The sequence below is a fragment of the Telmatherina bonti genome, assembly GCF_933228915.1.
Source record: "Telmatherina bonti genome assembly, chromosome: 1".
Lineage (NCBI taxonomy): Eukaryota > Metazoa > Chordata > Actinopteri > Atheriniformes > Telmatherinidae > Telmatherina > Telmatherina bonti.
The window spans coordinates 40059188-40077168 of record NC_136619.1 but is presented as its reverse complement, the minus strand read 5'-3'; the positions used below and the strand labels follow the sequence as shown (position 1 = coordinate 40077168).

The 17981-nt window shown below is 43.4% G+C and overlaps 1 protein-coding gene across 1 annotated transcript in view; it reads left to right on the top strand.

Annotated features, from left to right (window-relative positions):
- The window catches only part of adamtsl5 (ADAMTS like 5), a gene marked incomplete at both ends in the record, with an annotated part of 30051 nt that extends 12070 nt beyond the window's left edge, over window positions 1-17981 (top strand). The window contains 10 exons of the mRNA XM_079264808.1: window positions 3854-3914; window positions 4272-4377; window positions 4914-5041; window positions 8130-8253; window positions 10380-10466; window positions 10893-11056; window positions 13311-13503; window positions 17066-17194; window positions 17490-17561; window positions 17641-17981. Coding sequence (XP_079120934.1) covers window positions 3854-3914; window positions 4272-4377; window positions 4914-5041; window positions 8130-8253; window positions 10380-10466; window positions 10893-11056; window positions 13311-13503; window positions 17066-17194; window positions 17490-17561; window positions 17641-17981 — 1405 coding nt within the window. The remainder of the gene's footprint in view (window positions 1-3853; window positions 3915-4271; window positions 4378-4913; window positions 5042-8129; window positions 8254-10379; window positions 10467-10892; window positions 11057-13310; window positions 13504-17065; window positions 17195-17489; window positions 17562-17640) is intronic.

Sequence of the window (17981 nt, the reverse complement as noted above, 5' to 3'; positions counted from 1 at the left end):
GAACGGGAGATTCTCATGGTGATGTGGTGGAACGGGAGATTCTCATCATGATGAGGTGGAATAGGAGATTCTCATGGTGATGAGGTGGAACGGGAGATTCTGATGGTGATGAGGTGGAACGGGAGATTCTTATCATGATGAGGTGGAACAGGAGATTCTCATGGTGATGAGGTGGAACGGGAGATTCTCATTATGATGAGGTGGAACGGGAGATTCTCATGGTGATGAGGTGGAATGGGAGATTCTCATTATGATGAGGTGGAACGGGAGATTCTCATGGTGATGAGGTGGAACAGGAGATTCTCATCATGATGAGGTGGAACAGGAGATTCTCATGGTGATGAGGTGGAACAGGAGATTCTCATTATGATGAGGTGGAACGGGAGATTCTCATGGTGATGAGGTGGAACGGGAGAATCTCATCATGATGAGGTGGAACGGGAGATTCTCATGGTGATGAGGTGGAACGGGAGATTCTCATCATGATGAGGTGGAATGGGAGATTCTCATCATGATGAGGTGGAGCGGGAGATTCTCACCCTGATGTCGTGGAACGGGAGATTCTCATCATGATGAGGTGGAATGGGAGATTCTCATGGTGATGTGGTGGAACGGGAGATTCTCATGGGGATGAGGTGGAACGGGAGATTCTCATCATGATGTGGTGGAACGGGAGATTCTCATCATGATGAGGTGGAACGGGAGATTCTCATGGTGATGTGGTGGAACGGGAGATTCTCATCATGATGTCATGGAACGGGAGATTCTCATCATGATGAGGTGGAATGGGAGATTCTCATGGTGATGAGGTGGAATGGGAGATTCTCATGGTGATGAGGTGGAACGGGAGATTCTCATGGGGATGAGGTGGAACAGGAGATTCTCATCATGATGAGGTGGAGCGGGAGATTCTCACCCTGATGTCGTGGAATGGGAGATTCTCATCATGATGAGGTGGAATGGGAGATTCTCATGGTGATGAGGTGGAACGGGAGATTCTCATGGGGATGAGGTGAACGGGAGATTCTCATCATGATGAGGTGGAATGGGAGATTCTCATGGTGATGAGGTGGAACGGGAGATTCTCACCCTGATGTCGTGGAACGGGAGATTCTCATCATGATGAGGTGGAACGGGAGATTCTCATCATGATGAGGTGGAACGGGAGATTCTCATGGTGATGAGGTGGAACGGGAGATTCTCACCCTGATGTCGTGGAACGGGAGATTCTCATCATGATGAGGTGGAACGGGAGATTCTCATGGTGATGTGGTGGAATGGGAGATTCTCATCATGATGAGGTGGAATGGGAGATTCTCATCATGATGAGGTGGAGCGGGAGATTCTCACCCTGATGTCGTGGAACGGGAGATTCTCATCATGATGAGGTGGAATGGGAGATTCTCATGGTGATGAGGTGGAACGGGAGATTCTCATGGGGATGAGGTGGAACGGGAGATTCTCATCATGATGTGGTGGAACGGGAGATTCTCATCATGATGTGGTGGAACTGGAGATTCTCATGGTGATGTGGTGGAACGGGAGATTCTCATGGGGATGAGGTGGAACGGGAGATTCTCATCATGATGAGGTGGAACGGGAGATTCTCATGGTGATGTGGTGGAACGGGAGATTCTCGTGGGGATGAGGTGGAACGGGAGATTCTCATCATGATGAGGTGGAACGGGAGATTCTCATGGTGATGTGGTGGAACGGGAGATTCTCATCATGATGAGGTGGAATGGGAGATTCTCATGGTGATGAGGTGGAACGGGAGATTCTCATGGGGATGAGGTGGAACAGGAGATTCTCATCATGATGAGGTGGAGCAGGAGATTCTCACCCTGATGTCGTGGAATGGGAGATTCTCATCATGATGAGGTGGAATGGGAGATTCTCATGGTGATGAGGTGGAACGGGAGATTCTCATGGGGATGAGGTGGAACGGGAGATTCTCATCATGATGTGGTGGAACGGGAGATTCTCATCATGATGAGGTGGAACGGGAGATTCTCATGGTGATGTGGTGGAACGGGAGATTCTCATCATGATGAGGTGGAATGGGAGATTCTCATGGGGATGAGGTGGAACAGGAGATTCTTATCATGATGAGGTGGAACGGGAGATTCTCATGGTGATGAGGTGGAACGGGAGATTCTCACCCTGATGTCGTGGAACGGGAGATTCTCATCATGATGAGGTGGAACGGGAGATTCTCATCATGATGAGGTGGAACGGGAGATTCTCATGGTGATGTGGTGGAATGGGAGATTCTCATCATGATGAGGTGGAATGGGAGATTCTCATCATGATGAGGTGGAACGGGAGATTCTCACCCTGATGTCGTGGAACGGGAGATTCTCATCACAATGAGGTGGAATGGGAGATTCTCATGGTGATGAGGTGGAACGGGAGATTCTCATGGGGATGAGGTGGAACGGGAGATTCTCATCATGATGTGGTGGAACGGGAGATTCTCATAATGAGGTGGAACGGGAGATTCCCATGGTGATGTGGTGGAACGGGAGATTCTCATCATGATGAGGTGGAATGGGAGATTCTCATGGTGATGAGGTGGAACGGGAGATTCTGATGGGGATGAGGTGGAACGGGAGATTCTTATCATGATGAGGTGGAACAGGAGATTCTCATGGTGATGAGGTGGAACGGGAGATTCTCATTATGATGAGGTGGAACGGGAGATTCTCATGGTGATGAGGTGGAACGGGAGATTCTCATTATGATGAGGTGGAACGGGAGATTCTCATGGTGATGAGGTGAAACAGGAGATTCTTATCATGATGAGGTGGAACAGGAGATTCTCATGGCGATGAGGTGGAACCGGAGATTCTCATTATGATGAGGTGGAACGGGAGATTCTCATGGTGATGAGGTGGAACAGGAGATTCTCACCCTGATGAGGTGGAATGGGAGATTCTCATGGTGATGAGGTGGAACGGGAGATTCTCATGGGGATGAGATGGAACGGGAGATTCTCATCATGATGTGGTGGAACGGGAGCTTCTCATCATGATGAGGTGGAACGGGAGATTCTCATCATGATGTCGTGGAACGGGAGATTCTCATCATGATGAGGTGGAACGGGAGATTCTCATGGTGATGAGGTGGAACGGGAGATTCTCATGGTGATGAGGTGGAACGGGAGATTCTCATCATGATGAGGTGGAATGGGAGATTCTCATCATGATGAGGTGGAGCGGGAGATTCTCACCCTGATGTCGTGGAACGGGAGATTCTCATCATGATGAGGTGGAACGGGAGATGCTCATGGTGATGAGGTGGAACTGGAGATTCTCATGGTGATGTGGTGGAACGGGAGATTCTCATGGGGATGAGGTGGAACGGGAGATTCTCATCATGATGAGGTGGAACGGGAGATTCTCATCATGATGTGGTGGAACGGGAGATTCTCATGGTGATGAGGTGGAACGGGAGATTCTCATCATGATGAGGTGGAACGGGAGATTCTCATTATGATGAGGTGGAACGGGAGATTCTCATCATGATGAGGTGGAACGGGAGATTCTAATTATGATGTGGTGGAACGTGGTGGAATTCTCAACTCTTTGATGCTTCATGTTGATGTAGAGCAAAGTGTCTCTCTCCAACATCTTGTTAAACAAAAAAAGCGTCCTACCTCGCAAAGTGGACCTGATAAAGTGACCACTAAGTGTAGCTAGACTCAGTCTTTTTATCCTGAATCCAGTACGGATGAAACTGCATCAAAATTATGTTCAAAACTTTTATGGTCAGTCCATCCAACATGCCAGGACACCCTGCTTACTACGCAGCGTACCTTATCCCACCAAACTCTTATTTTCCTACCTTCCAGGAACCCAGTTGGTGGACCATGTGCAGGAGATCCTCGACAGTACAAGATCTGCAACACCAAGGTCAATTCAGCACCAAGATTTTCCCTCTATAAAAACATGACTTGCAAAAATGTTTAAAACAAAGACGGATGTTTGTTTTACAAATTGGTCTCATAGCTGTGTCCAAGTTTGAATGTGTGTTCATGTCAGCATTTATTCATTTAAAATCTCAGATCTTCCTGGGAACAAATGAACATTGTTCTTTTTACTGCAGTTTATGATGTTGTGTCTTTGTGTGTATTTACACAACTTATGACATTGCATGATGGTTTGTTGCACTTAAATACCTTAAAATTTAAACAAGCTTCCCGTTAAATCAAGCCTCTGATTTTAGGTTTGTTAGATGATGTTAATGTAGCAGCTGATGTGTGTGTACAGGAGTGTCCTCCTGGCTCAGAGGATTTCAGAGAGATGCAGTGTGCTGCCTTCAACGACCGGCCGCTGATGGCAGGGAACTCCTTCAAGTGGACCACCTTTCATGGAGGTCTGCAAAACCAATCACTTCTCTCTACTTACAGGAACAGCCGCTCTCCTACAGTAGATGGCTGTCGACACGCCTCCTGCTTGTTGGTACTGGTGTGACTGGTTTAAAAACATACAAGCCTTATACTATTTTAAAAAAAAAAAAAGCTTGCTCTTCAAACTGACAAACTGGTTTCACAAAAACTACAAATTATGACAAAATTAGATTTTAAAATATCCACAAAACCCAGACAAACCATCAGGTTGTAAAGCATTTTACCATTAAAACTGCACAAAATGTCTTGACTCTTAAGTGAGACCTCGGTGTGACTGAAAACCACAAATTCATTCGCACACATTTCCCATCCCATCATCTCTGACTGCAGGCTCTGTTCTTTTTACTCCTTCATGCCTCCTGTACTTCACTAAGTGTTATTCAGAATCGTCTCTGTGATGTTTGACAGTTTTTGTCCCCCAGCAGCTTCTATCTCTTCTTCATCTTCACGCCTGTTTGTCTCACTTGAAATAAAATGACTGACTGACTGATCTCTCTGTCAGGCTCCAACCCCTGTGAGCTCAGCTGCCTGGCCTTGGGACACAACTTCTACTACAACTTTGGTCATGTGCTTGATGGCACAAGGTGTGGGAAGGAGACGGGAGCAGTGTGTGTCAACGGACGCTGCCTGGTGAGTGGCCGCTGCATAGAGAGTGTGTGTCGGTGTTTTCTAGTTGTACACTTCTCATTCATTCTGTTTTCAAAATGAGATATTAAAATTGTGGTGGAAATTATGCAGAGTCATTTTAATAGGTTACTCCTTTATTAAGCTTATTTTATGTTGTACAAAATATATATATTTACATCTGATTATCTGATTAAGACGCAATAATTGAATTAATAGCTGGTATTTGTTCTCTTGCTGCTCCTCAGAAGCTCCTTGTCAGCTTCTTTGTTCCGTTACTTTTTATCCGGCTTTTATCCTGCTTTTATTCATAGCATTGATTATCTGCTGCCTCCAGAAATGGTTCAATGACAGAATTAAAAAAAAAAAAAGAAAAAAAAAAAAAAAAAAAAGCATTTCAGGTGAGACAGCTGAGCCTCTTTTTTTTTTTTTTTAATAAAACGATCCATTTATGCAGCTTTGTAAGACATTATTACCCCTTATTAGCCCTAAAGTGCAGGTGATCAATCAGGGAGCTGGCAATAGAGCCGTCCAACAAACAATCCAACCTCTCAAACACAACAATAACAAAAGCCAGTGAAACAGCTGGAAAGCTTTGCATTTGGGCACGAAGACGGCCTGCAAAATGAGTCCAGAAGCAGACTGCAGACAGGTGGGCATGCTGGAGCAAAGCAGTGGTGTGGTAGAACATACAGCAGGCGTGAAGCAGACAACGACAGGAACAGGGAATGATTCCAAATGCACAAATGGGCAGTGAATTAGTGATTCTGCATCAGACAAAGGAGTGAAAGCATGTTGTGTTGTAGAGTTGGTGACCTGTCCAGGTTGGAACAGAGACTTCAGAGTAAAGCTGGGTTGAGTGTAATATTCTTATTTCTCTGTGTTCTGGTGTTGATCCGTCTGTGGAGCGCTCTCTGGAGAGGAAGACTGTTCTAACCTGCAGAGCGTGACCAGTTTGCACTGCAGCCTTCAGCTAGCATGACGCCTAACTCCTGAACATAGGAGTTCCTCTCCCAGCCAGTCCCCGATCACCTCCATCCCCTCACACAGATGGGCTGATCGGAAATGAACATGTGTCCCTTCTGTCTGACTATGCGGTGTAATGACACACACATGACACTCTGTACACACATCTGCTGCCAACAGGACACGAACAGTCAAAGCCTTTTTTTTATCAGGTACATTTGTGCTCATATGTCTTCGTCCCCTTTCATTAAAGAAAAGGCTGAATTTACAACAGTCACTCAAATAACTGGAGACTTAAAAAACGAATAATAACTAAAAATGTGCAAAAATATAATTTAGTAATATAAGACAGTTTTTTCATTTAATTGAGTTGAAATAAGAAAAACAAACAAACAAACAAATGTGTCCTGGACAAATCAGAGCAGTTTTCTGTTGAACAGTGGGACAAAATACCTGTCAACAGGTGCAGAAGTCTGACTGAGAGGAACAGAAAACACCTGACTGGAGCGGAAACATTAAAGGATTGTTCAACTAAATATTAGTTTGTGACTGATGTAATATGTAATAAATTATCTTATTGGTTTGCTTTTTTTTTGTTTGTTTTTAAATTCTATTGAACCAGAATTAGAAAATAATGTCATGATTTTCATAAACTTTTTATTTATTATTACTTTAGTCAATTTCAGCTTATTTTACTGGCAGCTGTTTTTTTCCTTCTTTAATGAAAGGGGATGAATAAATATGAGCACAACTGTAGATACAGATATGAGTGTGTGTGTGTGTGTGTACATGCAGATGTGGGATTTACAGGCCAAACATTCAGGCTGGTTGAGGTCAGAGCAGCGCAGGGCTTGAAACGGGAAGCAGATGAGGCCTGCAGCTGTTGTGGGGGACTGCAGGTCATGCAAGGAGGTCCGGCTGCAAGCGTGTGCTGCATGTGGAGACGCTTCTTCACAGCATATCTTCTCTTTTTTTATTCACACTGAGAATGATGGTTATCTGCTGCTTTACTCAACACGACAACTTTACGTTGGCACCTGAGAGAACATCTCAACAGGACTGGTGGAGGAGCCAGGTATGTTTTAGTGCAGGGATCACTGGGTTGATGGTTTGTTTTATTTGGTTGTTATGGCGATGTGGAGCGTAGGTCATATGGGTGTGACTGGTGAGAGGAGGACTGGGATTTTTGTACTCTCCTACTGTCTAGTTATGTTCAGTAAGTTTAGCGCTGCATCCTGCAATTATGTTAATGTGTTTAAATAAAGTAATGCATCAAGTGTGTGTGTGTTGTTCAAGAAGCTGACGGCGTGTTACACAAATAGGCCAAAACTGCCTCTCTGTGGACGTTGCTACAACAGGGTATAAAAGGAAGTCTTACGTGTGTTTTGGAAGTGAAGGTGAGGAAATGTTCACCATCTCTGACGTTAAATTACAAACATTTTTTGTATTGATTCAATGTAATATCAGTAGTTTCAGAAAGTTAACAGACTAATTTATTTTAGAAAAGATCTTTATCATCATTAAAACACATAAAAAAAGAGCTCAGGTGCAAAACTGACCATCCTGAATCAAAATGTCATGAAAAAAAGGTTCAAATGGACATGATCTCACGTCATGCTGGTCGCTCCCTGAATCGGGCCTTCCTGCACCTCGTTTCATTTCCTGCTGTGTTTACTCAGATGTTTAGAGTCTTTCGTGTCTTCAAACAGGTTTAGGAGGTTTGATGATAGATTTACAAGTTGTTGCTGCGTTGCGTGGGACTCTCCTCTTCATTAAGTTGCTCCACAGACTGGGAGATGAGGTGAAAAACGGCCACTGTAATCTATCCAGCCACAAGATTGTCCACACCATAAACCACCTGGCTCATCCTCTTTGCTCGGACAGTTTAATGTTTACAGAGGCAACTCTCCAACCCCTTCGCTCCCCACGAGGCCCCTCGGCGCTGCTGTTCTCTCAGTTATTGTTTGTAAGAGAGAGGAAGGGACTGACGGAGGGAGGCGAATACAAGAAGGGGGAAATGAATCAAAGCCTGGCAGTGTTAGGAATAACTTCAGCACGGTGACACACACTCTCAGCAGAATGTGTGTAAACCGAAACCAAAGCTGTGTGTATTCTGCATGTCATACAGAAGCCTGGCTGCGACTCCATCCTGGGTTCAAAGCAGCAGGAGGACGCCTGCATGGTGTGTGGAGGACAAAACACCACCTGCCTGCACCACAAGAGCGTGTACCACAGCAACGGCCTGGAGGCTGGTAGGATGCACACACACACACACACACACACACACACACACACACACACACACACACACACACACACACACACACACACACACACACACACACACACACACACACACACATACATCACATCACATCACATCAACACAGAATAATACCGTAGAGGCTATTTATGTGTTTTTGTTTTCTTTTTATGAGAAATGGCTGTTATGGAAGTTAAATGATTTTTTGTGTAATATTTTAGTAAATTAGGTTATTTTACACAGATAGATTTTTAGTTAAAGTCTCTTATCAGCTTTTTGATGAGTGTGAGAACGGTGAGGGAAGACAGGTAGTTTATGGGTTTAGTGGGTTTTTTTGTGTCAGGTGGTGTGAGACGGGATGAAATGATTTTTTTTTACCACTTTCAGGCATTTTCTTGGTTTTTAACTGGAACACATCTATAATGATCAACCTTTATTCTATTTTTTAGTTTAAAAAAATATTTGTAATTTTCTAAATCTTTTCCCTTTTTTTTCTGTTTGGAAGTGCGTACAAAACTCAGACGGTCCACGCTGCCACCGCCTTTAAATGACAGTGGAAAAGGCTGCTAGAAAAACCCTGGTGTTGTTAAGACATTCGCTGACTGAGTGAGAGTTAAGGATGGTAAAAGTTTTGGCAAACACAAGCAGTTACCTGCCCTCAAGGAAGAAATCTAGCCAACAAAATTACAGGTTAAGATGTCGGGAAGGAAGAAGAGGAACACGGGGTTCTCCAAGAACGCCACCAAAACCCTTTCTGTCCTCATGGGTACCTGCAGCTTTGATTAGTCTTCAGTGTTATTTGATTTGTCCATATGCAGTAAAGGGAGAAAAACAGGTTGTAAAGAACGCTGATGAATGATTGGATGTTTTTCACCAGTGCCAGCAGCAGTGTAAACTACAGGAAGCCAATGTGAGCATTTTATGTTCAGTTATGTTCTACACAAGTATGTGACAATATCGGAAGAAAATTAGTCACAAATTGAGACATGAATGTCTGCTGTTCTGCTGACTTTACTAAAATGAGGATCACAGTTTGGTCAGAGAAACTTTTACTACGGAACGTTTAGACCAGAGATTCTCTTTCGTATCATTGTTGTCTCCACAAACTACATCCTCAAACCTCTCACCCAGTCTTATTCACCTGCGTAGTCGTAGGCGGATGGGATGAGGCAGAAATGACAGTAGAAAGACAAGAAGAGATTTAGGTTTAAAGTGACTAAACTGTAAACATGCTGCAGATCGCAGCTTAAAATACAGCAGAATGATATTTCTGCACAAATATCGTCACAAAATCTTGGTTAGATCTAAGCCGGCAGAGCAACATCTCATGAAACACTCAAAACCTGAGACAAGGAACCTGCAAAACAGGGCAGAAAACACAGCAAAGCTTTAGTCAGCATGTTTACCTTGATAACATCCTCGGCTGCAGAGCTGTTTGTTGCTGAGGGAAACCTCACAGACGTAACAGACTGGAAAGAAAAGTTTTCTAATCTGGGATGATGCTGCAGGGGAGCAGAAGCGTCTAAAAAATGTGTACTGTTATTTTCCCTGATTGATATGGCAGCGAAAGCTGAGAGCACAGTACCAACATCTACAGGCAGGACGGAGAAGAGAAACAAGAGCGGCATGAGGATTAATGAGCACACATATTTCATGATATGAATGATAAAATAAATATTATTTTTGTTAGATGAATTTTATCTGGATTGAATTCAGCTTAATGAAGGATTCTTCATGCTTCACTTCTATGTCCTTGACATCAAAAGAATGGAGAAAACAGGTGAAAACAGGCGTATCGTCGCTTTTACAACTATGGCACATGCATTTAAAATCAAAGACAAGTCATTCATATACATATAACTAAAATAAAACAAATGAAATGTATTAAGGTGCAGAATAAGCTGAGCTGTTTAGAGCTGAGCTCTTAGAAAAGCTGGGAGAGAAGCTGGGAACCTAACTCCCAGTCACACGACAGAAAACCTGGAGTGAAGGGAAGGGTTTGGAAAAGAGACATTTCATTTTTTTGCTTTTTATTCAGGAAAACACTCCAAAACCAAATAAGTAAAGTAATTAAACAGATGTAAAAACTAAGAAGGGAGCATCTGTGTTTGCTAGGAGGGCCCTTCGGATACAACGAGGTGACGATGATACCAGCTGGAGCCACACACATCCGAGTCACCGATAACAGCAGGAATTATCTTGGTGAGATTCAACACACACACACACACACACACACACACACATTCCTGACAGGAGGGCCCGTCTGCTTTCTTGACCCACTGTTTGTTTTCCGAGCAACACCATCACCAAGGACATCTATTCTGATACTTGTTTATGGGATCTAAATAAAACCGGCCCAGAAATGGCACATACTGTGGTTTGGAAAGGGGTGTTTACATGGAACCACCGGGGCAAAGCAGGTGAAGGTGCTCGTTTCCATCTCATGTCATGGAAAATGCCCCCCCCCCCCACTTCACTCAGGAACGGCTGCTGTTTTTAGCATGTTGGCATGTTTGCTGCCTGACATTCACACGTTGCCTCAACTCATACGAAAAGTTATGAAATGCCAGAAAAACAAGAATTTCCACAAGAATTCCTTCTTTCCTTTCACTTTTCTCTCTTCTACAGCGCTGCAGAATGGCCGCTCCCAGTTTCTGATCAATGGCAACTGGAAGATCAACGTCCCAGGCGAGTACAGCGTAGCTGGGACCAAGCTGCTGTACCGGCGCTCAGCAGACACCTGGGAAAGCTTCGAGGTGCCAGGACCCACCCAGGAAGACCTGCATTTAATGGTAAGAAGATGCTGCAACAACACAACAGCCTTTGTCATTCAGTCACCTTCACTTGAGCTCATTTTTACACTGTAAATATTACAAAACCCGATTAATAAAGTACAATTAGAGAGTTTTTGTCTCGTGTGAATGCTGTCTAAATAAGGATTGTATTGTTATCTGTATCTGTCTGTGTTGAGGACCCCCCTGAAAATGAGATATATCATCTCAAGGGGCTATCCTCTCAATAAATTTTCAATTTAAATTTAAACAATTATGATGAGCAGTAATTTTTCACCAATGATATTCAAACTATTTGCAGTTTTATTTCTAAGTGTTTGCAAAAAAAACATTCATAAAAAAAGTTACAGAAACAAAAATTCAGCTACTAAACACCTGGTACTAACTAAAATACTACAATAACATTATTTTACTGCAACATGACGCGAGCTCAAATATTTTACTGAATTACATGACAACTCTTTGATTACACTTTTGTCTTAAAGGAGAGATGCTGCTTGTGCTGATAGCTTAATGTTTAAACCAAGCAACTACTCCCTAACCTTTTTCCTGACAACCATCACAAACCCTACACTGCAAAAACTCAGCCTTTAAAAAAAACAAGAGAAAAAAAACAAAAATGAGGTAAATGTTGCTTAAAATCAGATAAATTATCTGCCAACAGAGCAAGAAAATTTGGCTTGTCAGTAATTCACAAAACAAGTAAAAATACTCTTCAAACAAGAGGAATTCTCTGGCATAAAAAATAAGAATAATCTTTAAAATAATGAGCATATGTGTATTCAGTTTAAGATTTTTAATCTTACTTAGATTTCAGTTTTTGCAGTGTAGAGCCACAAACATCTGGAAGTGTGGAAGAAGAGCTTGCAGAAACTGATTTACTTTGCCTTGAAGTTAACCTTCATCTGGTTTAGTTGCGCCGTTAGACCTCAGTCTCAGTTCCCTCTGGCGTCCTCCCAGAGTCCAAAGACGTCCATGCTCTGTTAGTATGCATGTTGATGTCGCTCTAAGTACTTCAGAGAACCGAGCATGAGTGGTTTTTGTCTGGTTTTTGTCCCTGCGATGGACTGGTGGCCTGTCCAGGGTGTGTCCTGCCTCTCACCAGCTTCCCTCGGACCCTGAACGGGAATGAGAGTGACAGATCTAACTAGTGGAACCAAATGAAACTGAAGCCGGGATGCAACCTGTTGTGTTTCTGTGCAGGTGTAGCAGGTTGTCACGTCTTCTCCGTGGGTTATTTCTCCCGTCCAGAACCGTCTGTTTTCCCACACGTCTAAGTTTTGGCTGTGTTTCGATGCGGTGTGGGGACAGACTGTGCACTGAACCCACAATGCACTTTGTTTTGTTGTCCACTTACCGTATTTGTTCTGCTTGAAACGGACCGAGACCATTTGTGTCAGATCAAGTCTGCTTCTTTAATCTGAATCAGAATTTGTTTTGCGTATTCACATTTCCCCAAACGAAGCGACTTTCCGAGCAAACAGACTCGGATTCACATATAAAAGGCTGATGTGAATGTCCCCTCAGGGTCCTCGAGGACCGGTGTCCTGCAGGTTTTCCAAGTGTCCCATCTGCAACACACCTGATTCAAATCAATGTGTATTTAGCAGACGTGTGCAGAGCTTGTGGTTCATGGGAACCTTCTGTCTGCAGTCTGCAGAGCTCTCAGTGCAAGTGAAGGACACAGTCAATGGAAAACACACAAAACAAGACAAAACATGTCATATATGAGACAAATGACAGAAACTTAAGGAGCAGACAAGGTACATTTTAAAGAAATAATGGATTGGTGAGCTCAATTACACAACATTTTATCCAACTGAAGATCACTCCCAAACAGGCAGGTGCGTCATTGTCAGAGGTGAATACTGAGAAGTGAAAGCCATCCATAATATTGAGAACAAAAAGGCCTGATGAGACCAAACTTGTAAAGATTATTTTCCAAAGTCTTGTCTCGCAGAGGAAGTGTGATGTCATAGGTATGGCAGGCTGCTAATAACACAGGATCACTGAGAAGGGACGTTACTGAGGACAAATCTGTACTTTCTTCAGGCTAAAACTGCTCTCTGATGGCAGAGTACAGCTACATCTCAGGAAATTAGATTATTATGAAAAAGTTTTCGTCACTCGTTTCAGAACGTGAAGGCCAGATATTTTATAGAGTCATCTCACATAGAGTGAAACATTTCAAACATGTATTTCTTGAAAATCTGATAATTGTGGCTTACATATTTCAGTCTCTTCCTCTGCGCAGGTTCTGTCCACAGACAGAAACTCAGGGATCGAGTACGAGTACTGGCTGCCACCAGACCAGTATGCCCTCCATCATGGGAGGAGGAGTCCACTGCGACAGCCCCACCACACTGGCAACTATTTCCCCTGGAATCAACCAGCCATTACAACCACCACCACCCGGCCTCCCCCAGTCACCACCCGACCCCACTGGTGTAAGTCCCGCTCTGAGCTTCAGTTGAGCATGAGTTCAGAAAAAAGAAAACAAAGCTTTCCCAGAATCCGTGTTAATCATCTAAAGTTGTTTTGTGCAGAATTATTTTGCTTCAGTCTTTTACATCTATCTTGATAAATGTCCAACTTTCTGCAACCAAAACACCCCACAGCATGACACTTCCACTACCGTGCTTGAAAGTTGGGATATTATTATTAAAATAACGCCCAGTTTTTGTCATGCATGCTATCTGGTCAACAGATATTTTCCTTCTTCTTGGTAAAGAAACTTCTGGCAAACATGCTCTTTAAGAGTTGTACTTCAGTCTGGTCACACCGCTCTAAGGTCTGATTGGGCCTATTTAAGCTAGCTAAAATAGCTTTGTTTAAAGCCTACTGCACCCCACTTTCTACTGCCCCCCTGTAGAGCCGTAACACAAAGTCCAAATTCAGGAAGCTGCAAGTTGCATACATTGATGCTCTCCGGCTCCTGCTGAAGGTCCCTCGTTGGACAAGTGCTAGTCTGCTGTTTGTGCAGAACAATGTGACTACATTAAATGCTGTCATAAGAAATTTTGTATACATGTTTTTAATGAGACTCATGGACTCACAAAATGAGATTATTTGTGCTCTTGTAAGACCTGAGCAGTGTAAGGTTCACCTCTGTGCTCTGGAGGCACTGGAGGGAGTGCTTATATGGACTATAACTGCTTACTTACTGTTTTGTCTTTTTTTATGTATTTTTATGGAATTCAAGTCTGAAATTGATTGATTTAAGGTGACCATCGGTTTACTGGTTACCTTGTTGACCAAAGCACTTCTCCCATGATCCTTTAGTTTGTCTAAGCAACCAGCTTTAATGTAGTGATGACTCAGCGATAGTCCACTGTGGTTTGAGATCTGGTGACTGTGGAGTCCGTTGGAGGACAGTGAACTCATCGTCATGGTGGAGATGATGTGAGCTTTGTGACATGGTGCATCATCCTGCTGGAAGTTTCCATCAGAAGATGCTACACTGTGCTCAGAAAGGGATGGACATGGTCAGCAGCAATACTGTTGTAGTTAAATCATCCTCCGTAGGAACTAAAGGGCCCAACGTGTGGCGAGAACATGTGCACCAATGTGTACCACCAGCAACCTGAACCGTTGATACGAGGCAGGATGAACGCATGTTTTTATGCTGTTTATACCTCCTTTTGACCTTGCCATGTGAATGTGGAGCTGAACTGGAGACTCATCAGACCAGCAACGTTTCTCCATCTTCTATTGTCCAGTTCTGGTGAGTCTGTGTGAATTGTAGCCTCAGTTTCCTGTTCTTACAGACAGGAGGAACCCGCTGTGGTCTTCTGCTGCTGGAGACCATCTGCTTCCAGACTGGATGTGATCATAGAGATATAGTGTGGTATTGAGTTGCTGCCGTGTGATTGGCTGATTAGATGATTAATCAGCAATAAAAGCTGGGGTAGGTAATGTTGCTCAGAGACTTTTTTTTTTTTTTTTTTTACTCTGGGTGAAGTGGTTCCTCATCCTGATAGTAGTCTATACATTCTGTAATCATGAACAATAAGAACTATAGTTAGACCCCTCAGTTTACTATAAATCTGTAAAAACTGACCAATCCAAACGTTCGGATCAAAATGGAGTTGTTCAGTTCTTATATTTCGTAAGCTTCTTCACAACTGAGAAAATGCAGGAAGGATTTCCCGACCCGACTCTGTTTATTTGTCTCCTCCCGCTAAACAGCCGAGAAAGAGAAAATCGTTGGTGGAAAAAGCTGCGAACTAGAAAAGCACTCGGAGAACGCTAACCTCAGCCAAGGCCTTTAAAAAGTTCCTGGATCCAAACGGTGATCCGGATCATCAACAAAATTAAATCTGTTCTTCCTTTTCACAACTTCCTTTTTAAATGCCGGTAAAAACATCACCTCCTTGGCGGAGGTAAGAAAAAAGCCTTGGATCACGCCAAGAGCAAAACCAGAAGGGGAGGAGCAAAGACAGGGCGCCACTTTCACATCTTGCTAGCTCCCCAACATTTCCCTCCCTAACTGGGGGTTGAAAATCCAATCAAAAAATCGGAAATCGGGATTTTATTTTTTTTTTGCAAATAAATAAAATGAATGCACTATAAAATTTGGTCATTTTTATTGTTTTTTTTTGTTGCTCTTTTTAACTTCTTCTTGGGCGTTACAGCAGCAGAATGATGATCTGGCTACTGGGTTGTTTTTTCCTCATTCAAATGAAGGAAAATGACGAACAAAACAAAGTTTTAGAAAAAAATTTTTTGTTTGTTTTTAATCTACAAAAATCAGCAATATCGGAGTATTGTGAGAATCACAATTTAAATCGAATCGGCACCCAAGAAAATTTGGAATTGGACAAAAGCATATCGTCACACCGCTATTACCTACCCCAGCTTTAAACAGGCGAACTGAATAAAAGCAGCCACTGAGAGTATGTCCTTTAATGTGGGATACAGATCTCTTAATATGTTGTTTGACCTTCCAGAAGAGTTTCAACTGCTGGGTTTGGATTTCTGTCCTCTTAATAAGCTAATAAATTCATGGAGTTGTCAAATTAGGTGCCTCCAAGCAGCTAGCCCAAATGAAGGCAGATGAAATCAGCCAGTGAGTGAAAACATCTGCTGTTTGAGAGGCGGGTGAGAGACGCTCCACTTTTAGGTCACATTTGATTTGAAGTTGTTTATCTGCATGCTGACCTCCTTATTGCTGCCGAGGAGCTGGTTTGTCTCTCCCGATAAGCCTGTAATGCACATGCTGAATCTCTCCGTAGCTCCTTACATACCCACTGGCACATGGAAATCTGCGCACTGCCCAGGGACTCGTGCTTTCAGTCAGACTCCATCCAATATTGCAGTAAATCTAAGCAGCCTCTATGATAATATTTTCCAGCTGGTGGATTTCTGCCAAACAGAACTGATCCCATGTTGAGTGTTGGGCAACAAAGAGAACGTCAAGGTCATGATTTATCTGGTTGGAACAGGAGATAACGAGGTTATGATCACCTTAATCTAAAAGCAGAGAACTCTGCTGCCTGTTTTCTATCAGAACGCTGCTGATGCTGGTGAGGCGCCACGTCTTTATTTGGAAACACTCCAACATTTACACACGTGTGAAAAACCTGCCTCATTTAGGTTCCATAGTCATCATAAACAATTACTGATAATTGACACTTTTCCAAAATGTTCCCATGTGTTAACTCTCGATTTGGCACCATATACATCAGCAATAAACCCCCCCAAAAAATAGTGGTAAAGTCTTAATAATTATATTGTAAGAAATGTTCTTTTTTTTGGTTATTTAGTCTGAGTTAAAGTTTTATTTCTGAACATAGAAGGCAAATCGTCTCTATTTTCTTCTTATTTGCATGTTATTTGACTGTAAGGGCATCAGGGATCCCACATCAGCAAAGATGTCGCTGTATTTTCTGTATTTTTATGTATGTACATAATATGAAATCCAGTTTTGTGATGAGAATTGTTTTGTGAAATTGGGCTGCAGGGAGACGCCAGCTGATAATTGAAACACTTTTTTTTTTTGTCCTGTAGTTTTAAAGCATTTGAAACCAGCACGCCAGCCTTTTCAGCACAGCCGCCACCAGCGCCCTCACCAGCCCATAGCTCGCCAGGAGCGCGAGGAGAGCCACAGGAACCGCCTTCCTCAGCCTTCACCTGGAAGTATGTTCTCTACTTTTACTCCCTGACAAACAGCTCAGCATAACCTGAGTCGCTCAGAGTGATAAAGGAGCGAATCTCACCAATGTGTGTCAAGTTTGCTGCTATTTTGTTGCCATAGTAACATAACTTCCCTGTTAATACCCCTTAGAGGTGTGTTGTTCAGGACGACATCAGACAGGTTAAAGTTTTTGCAGCAAGGCTAGTTGATGTCAGTCGGTTAATTCCCATTAAATGTGCTTTCTGTATATATCATGTCTGTACATGTGAGCTCAGCTCTGCCTGGTCTGTCCCTCAGGGCATTGTGGGAAATGTCTGAGGATTAAAGGTCGAAAGGAACGCCAGAGACAGTATTGCCAAAAGGACTTTGGTAATATTTATTTCAAAGCTTTGTTGTTTGTTGGTAACTTTGACGCCATGCTAACATTTTTCCCGATATTTTCTGCTAGTGTTTCGGGCCAGAGTGATCGGGAAGCTTTACAGAGGTCAGGAGACTCGGTATGACGTTCAGATCATCCACACCTACCGGAACCGTTTCCGCCTGGAGCACCGGGAGTTCCTCTGGGTCCCGAATGTGTGTGACTGTCCTCACCTGGAGGTGGGGCAACAGTACATCCTGATGGTGCGTCGCCACATCAACTACGAGCACACCCTGAACCGCATCCTGCTGGAGGAGGACAGCTATGTGGTGCCGTTTAGACCCAGAGAGGACGAACTGCTGCGGCCGCTTGAAAGGCTCTGCAGCAACAGAGGACCCAAAGCACCAGCAGAGCAGAGAGGGAGAGTCTAG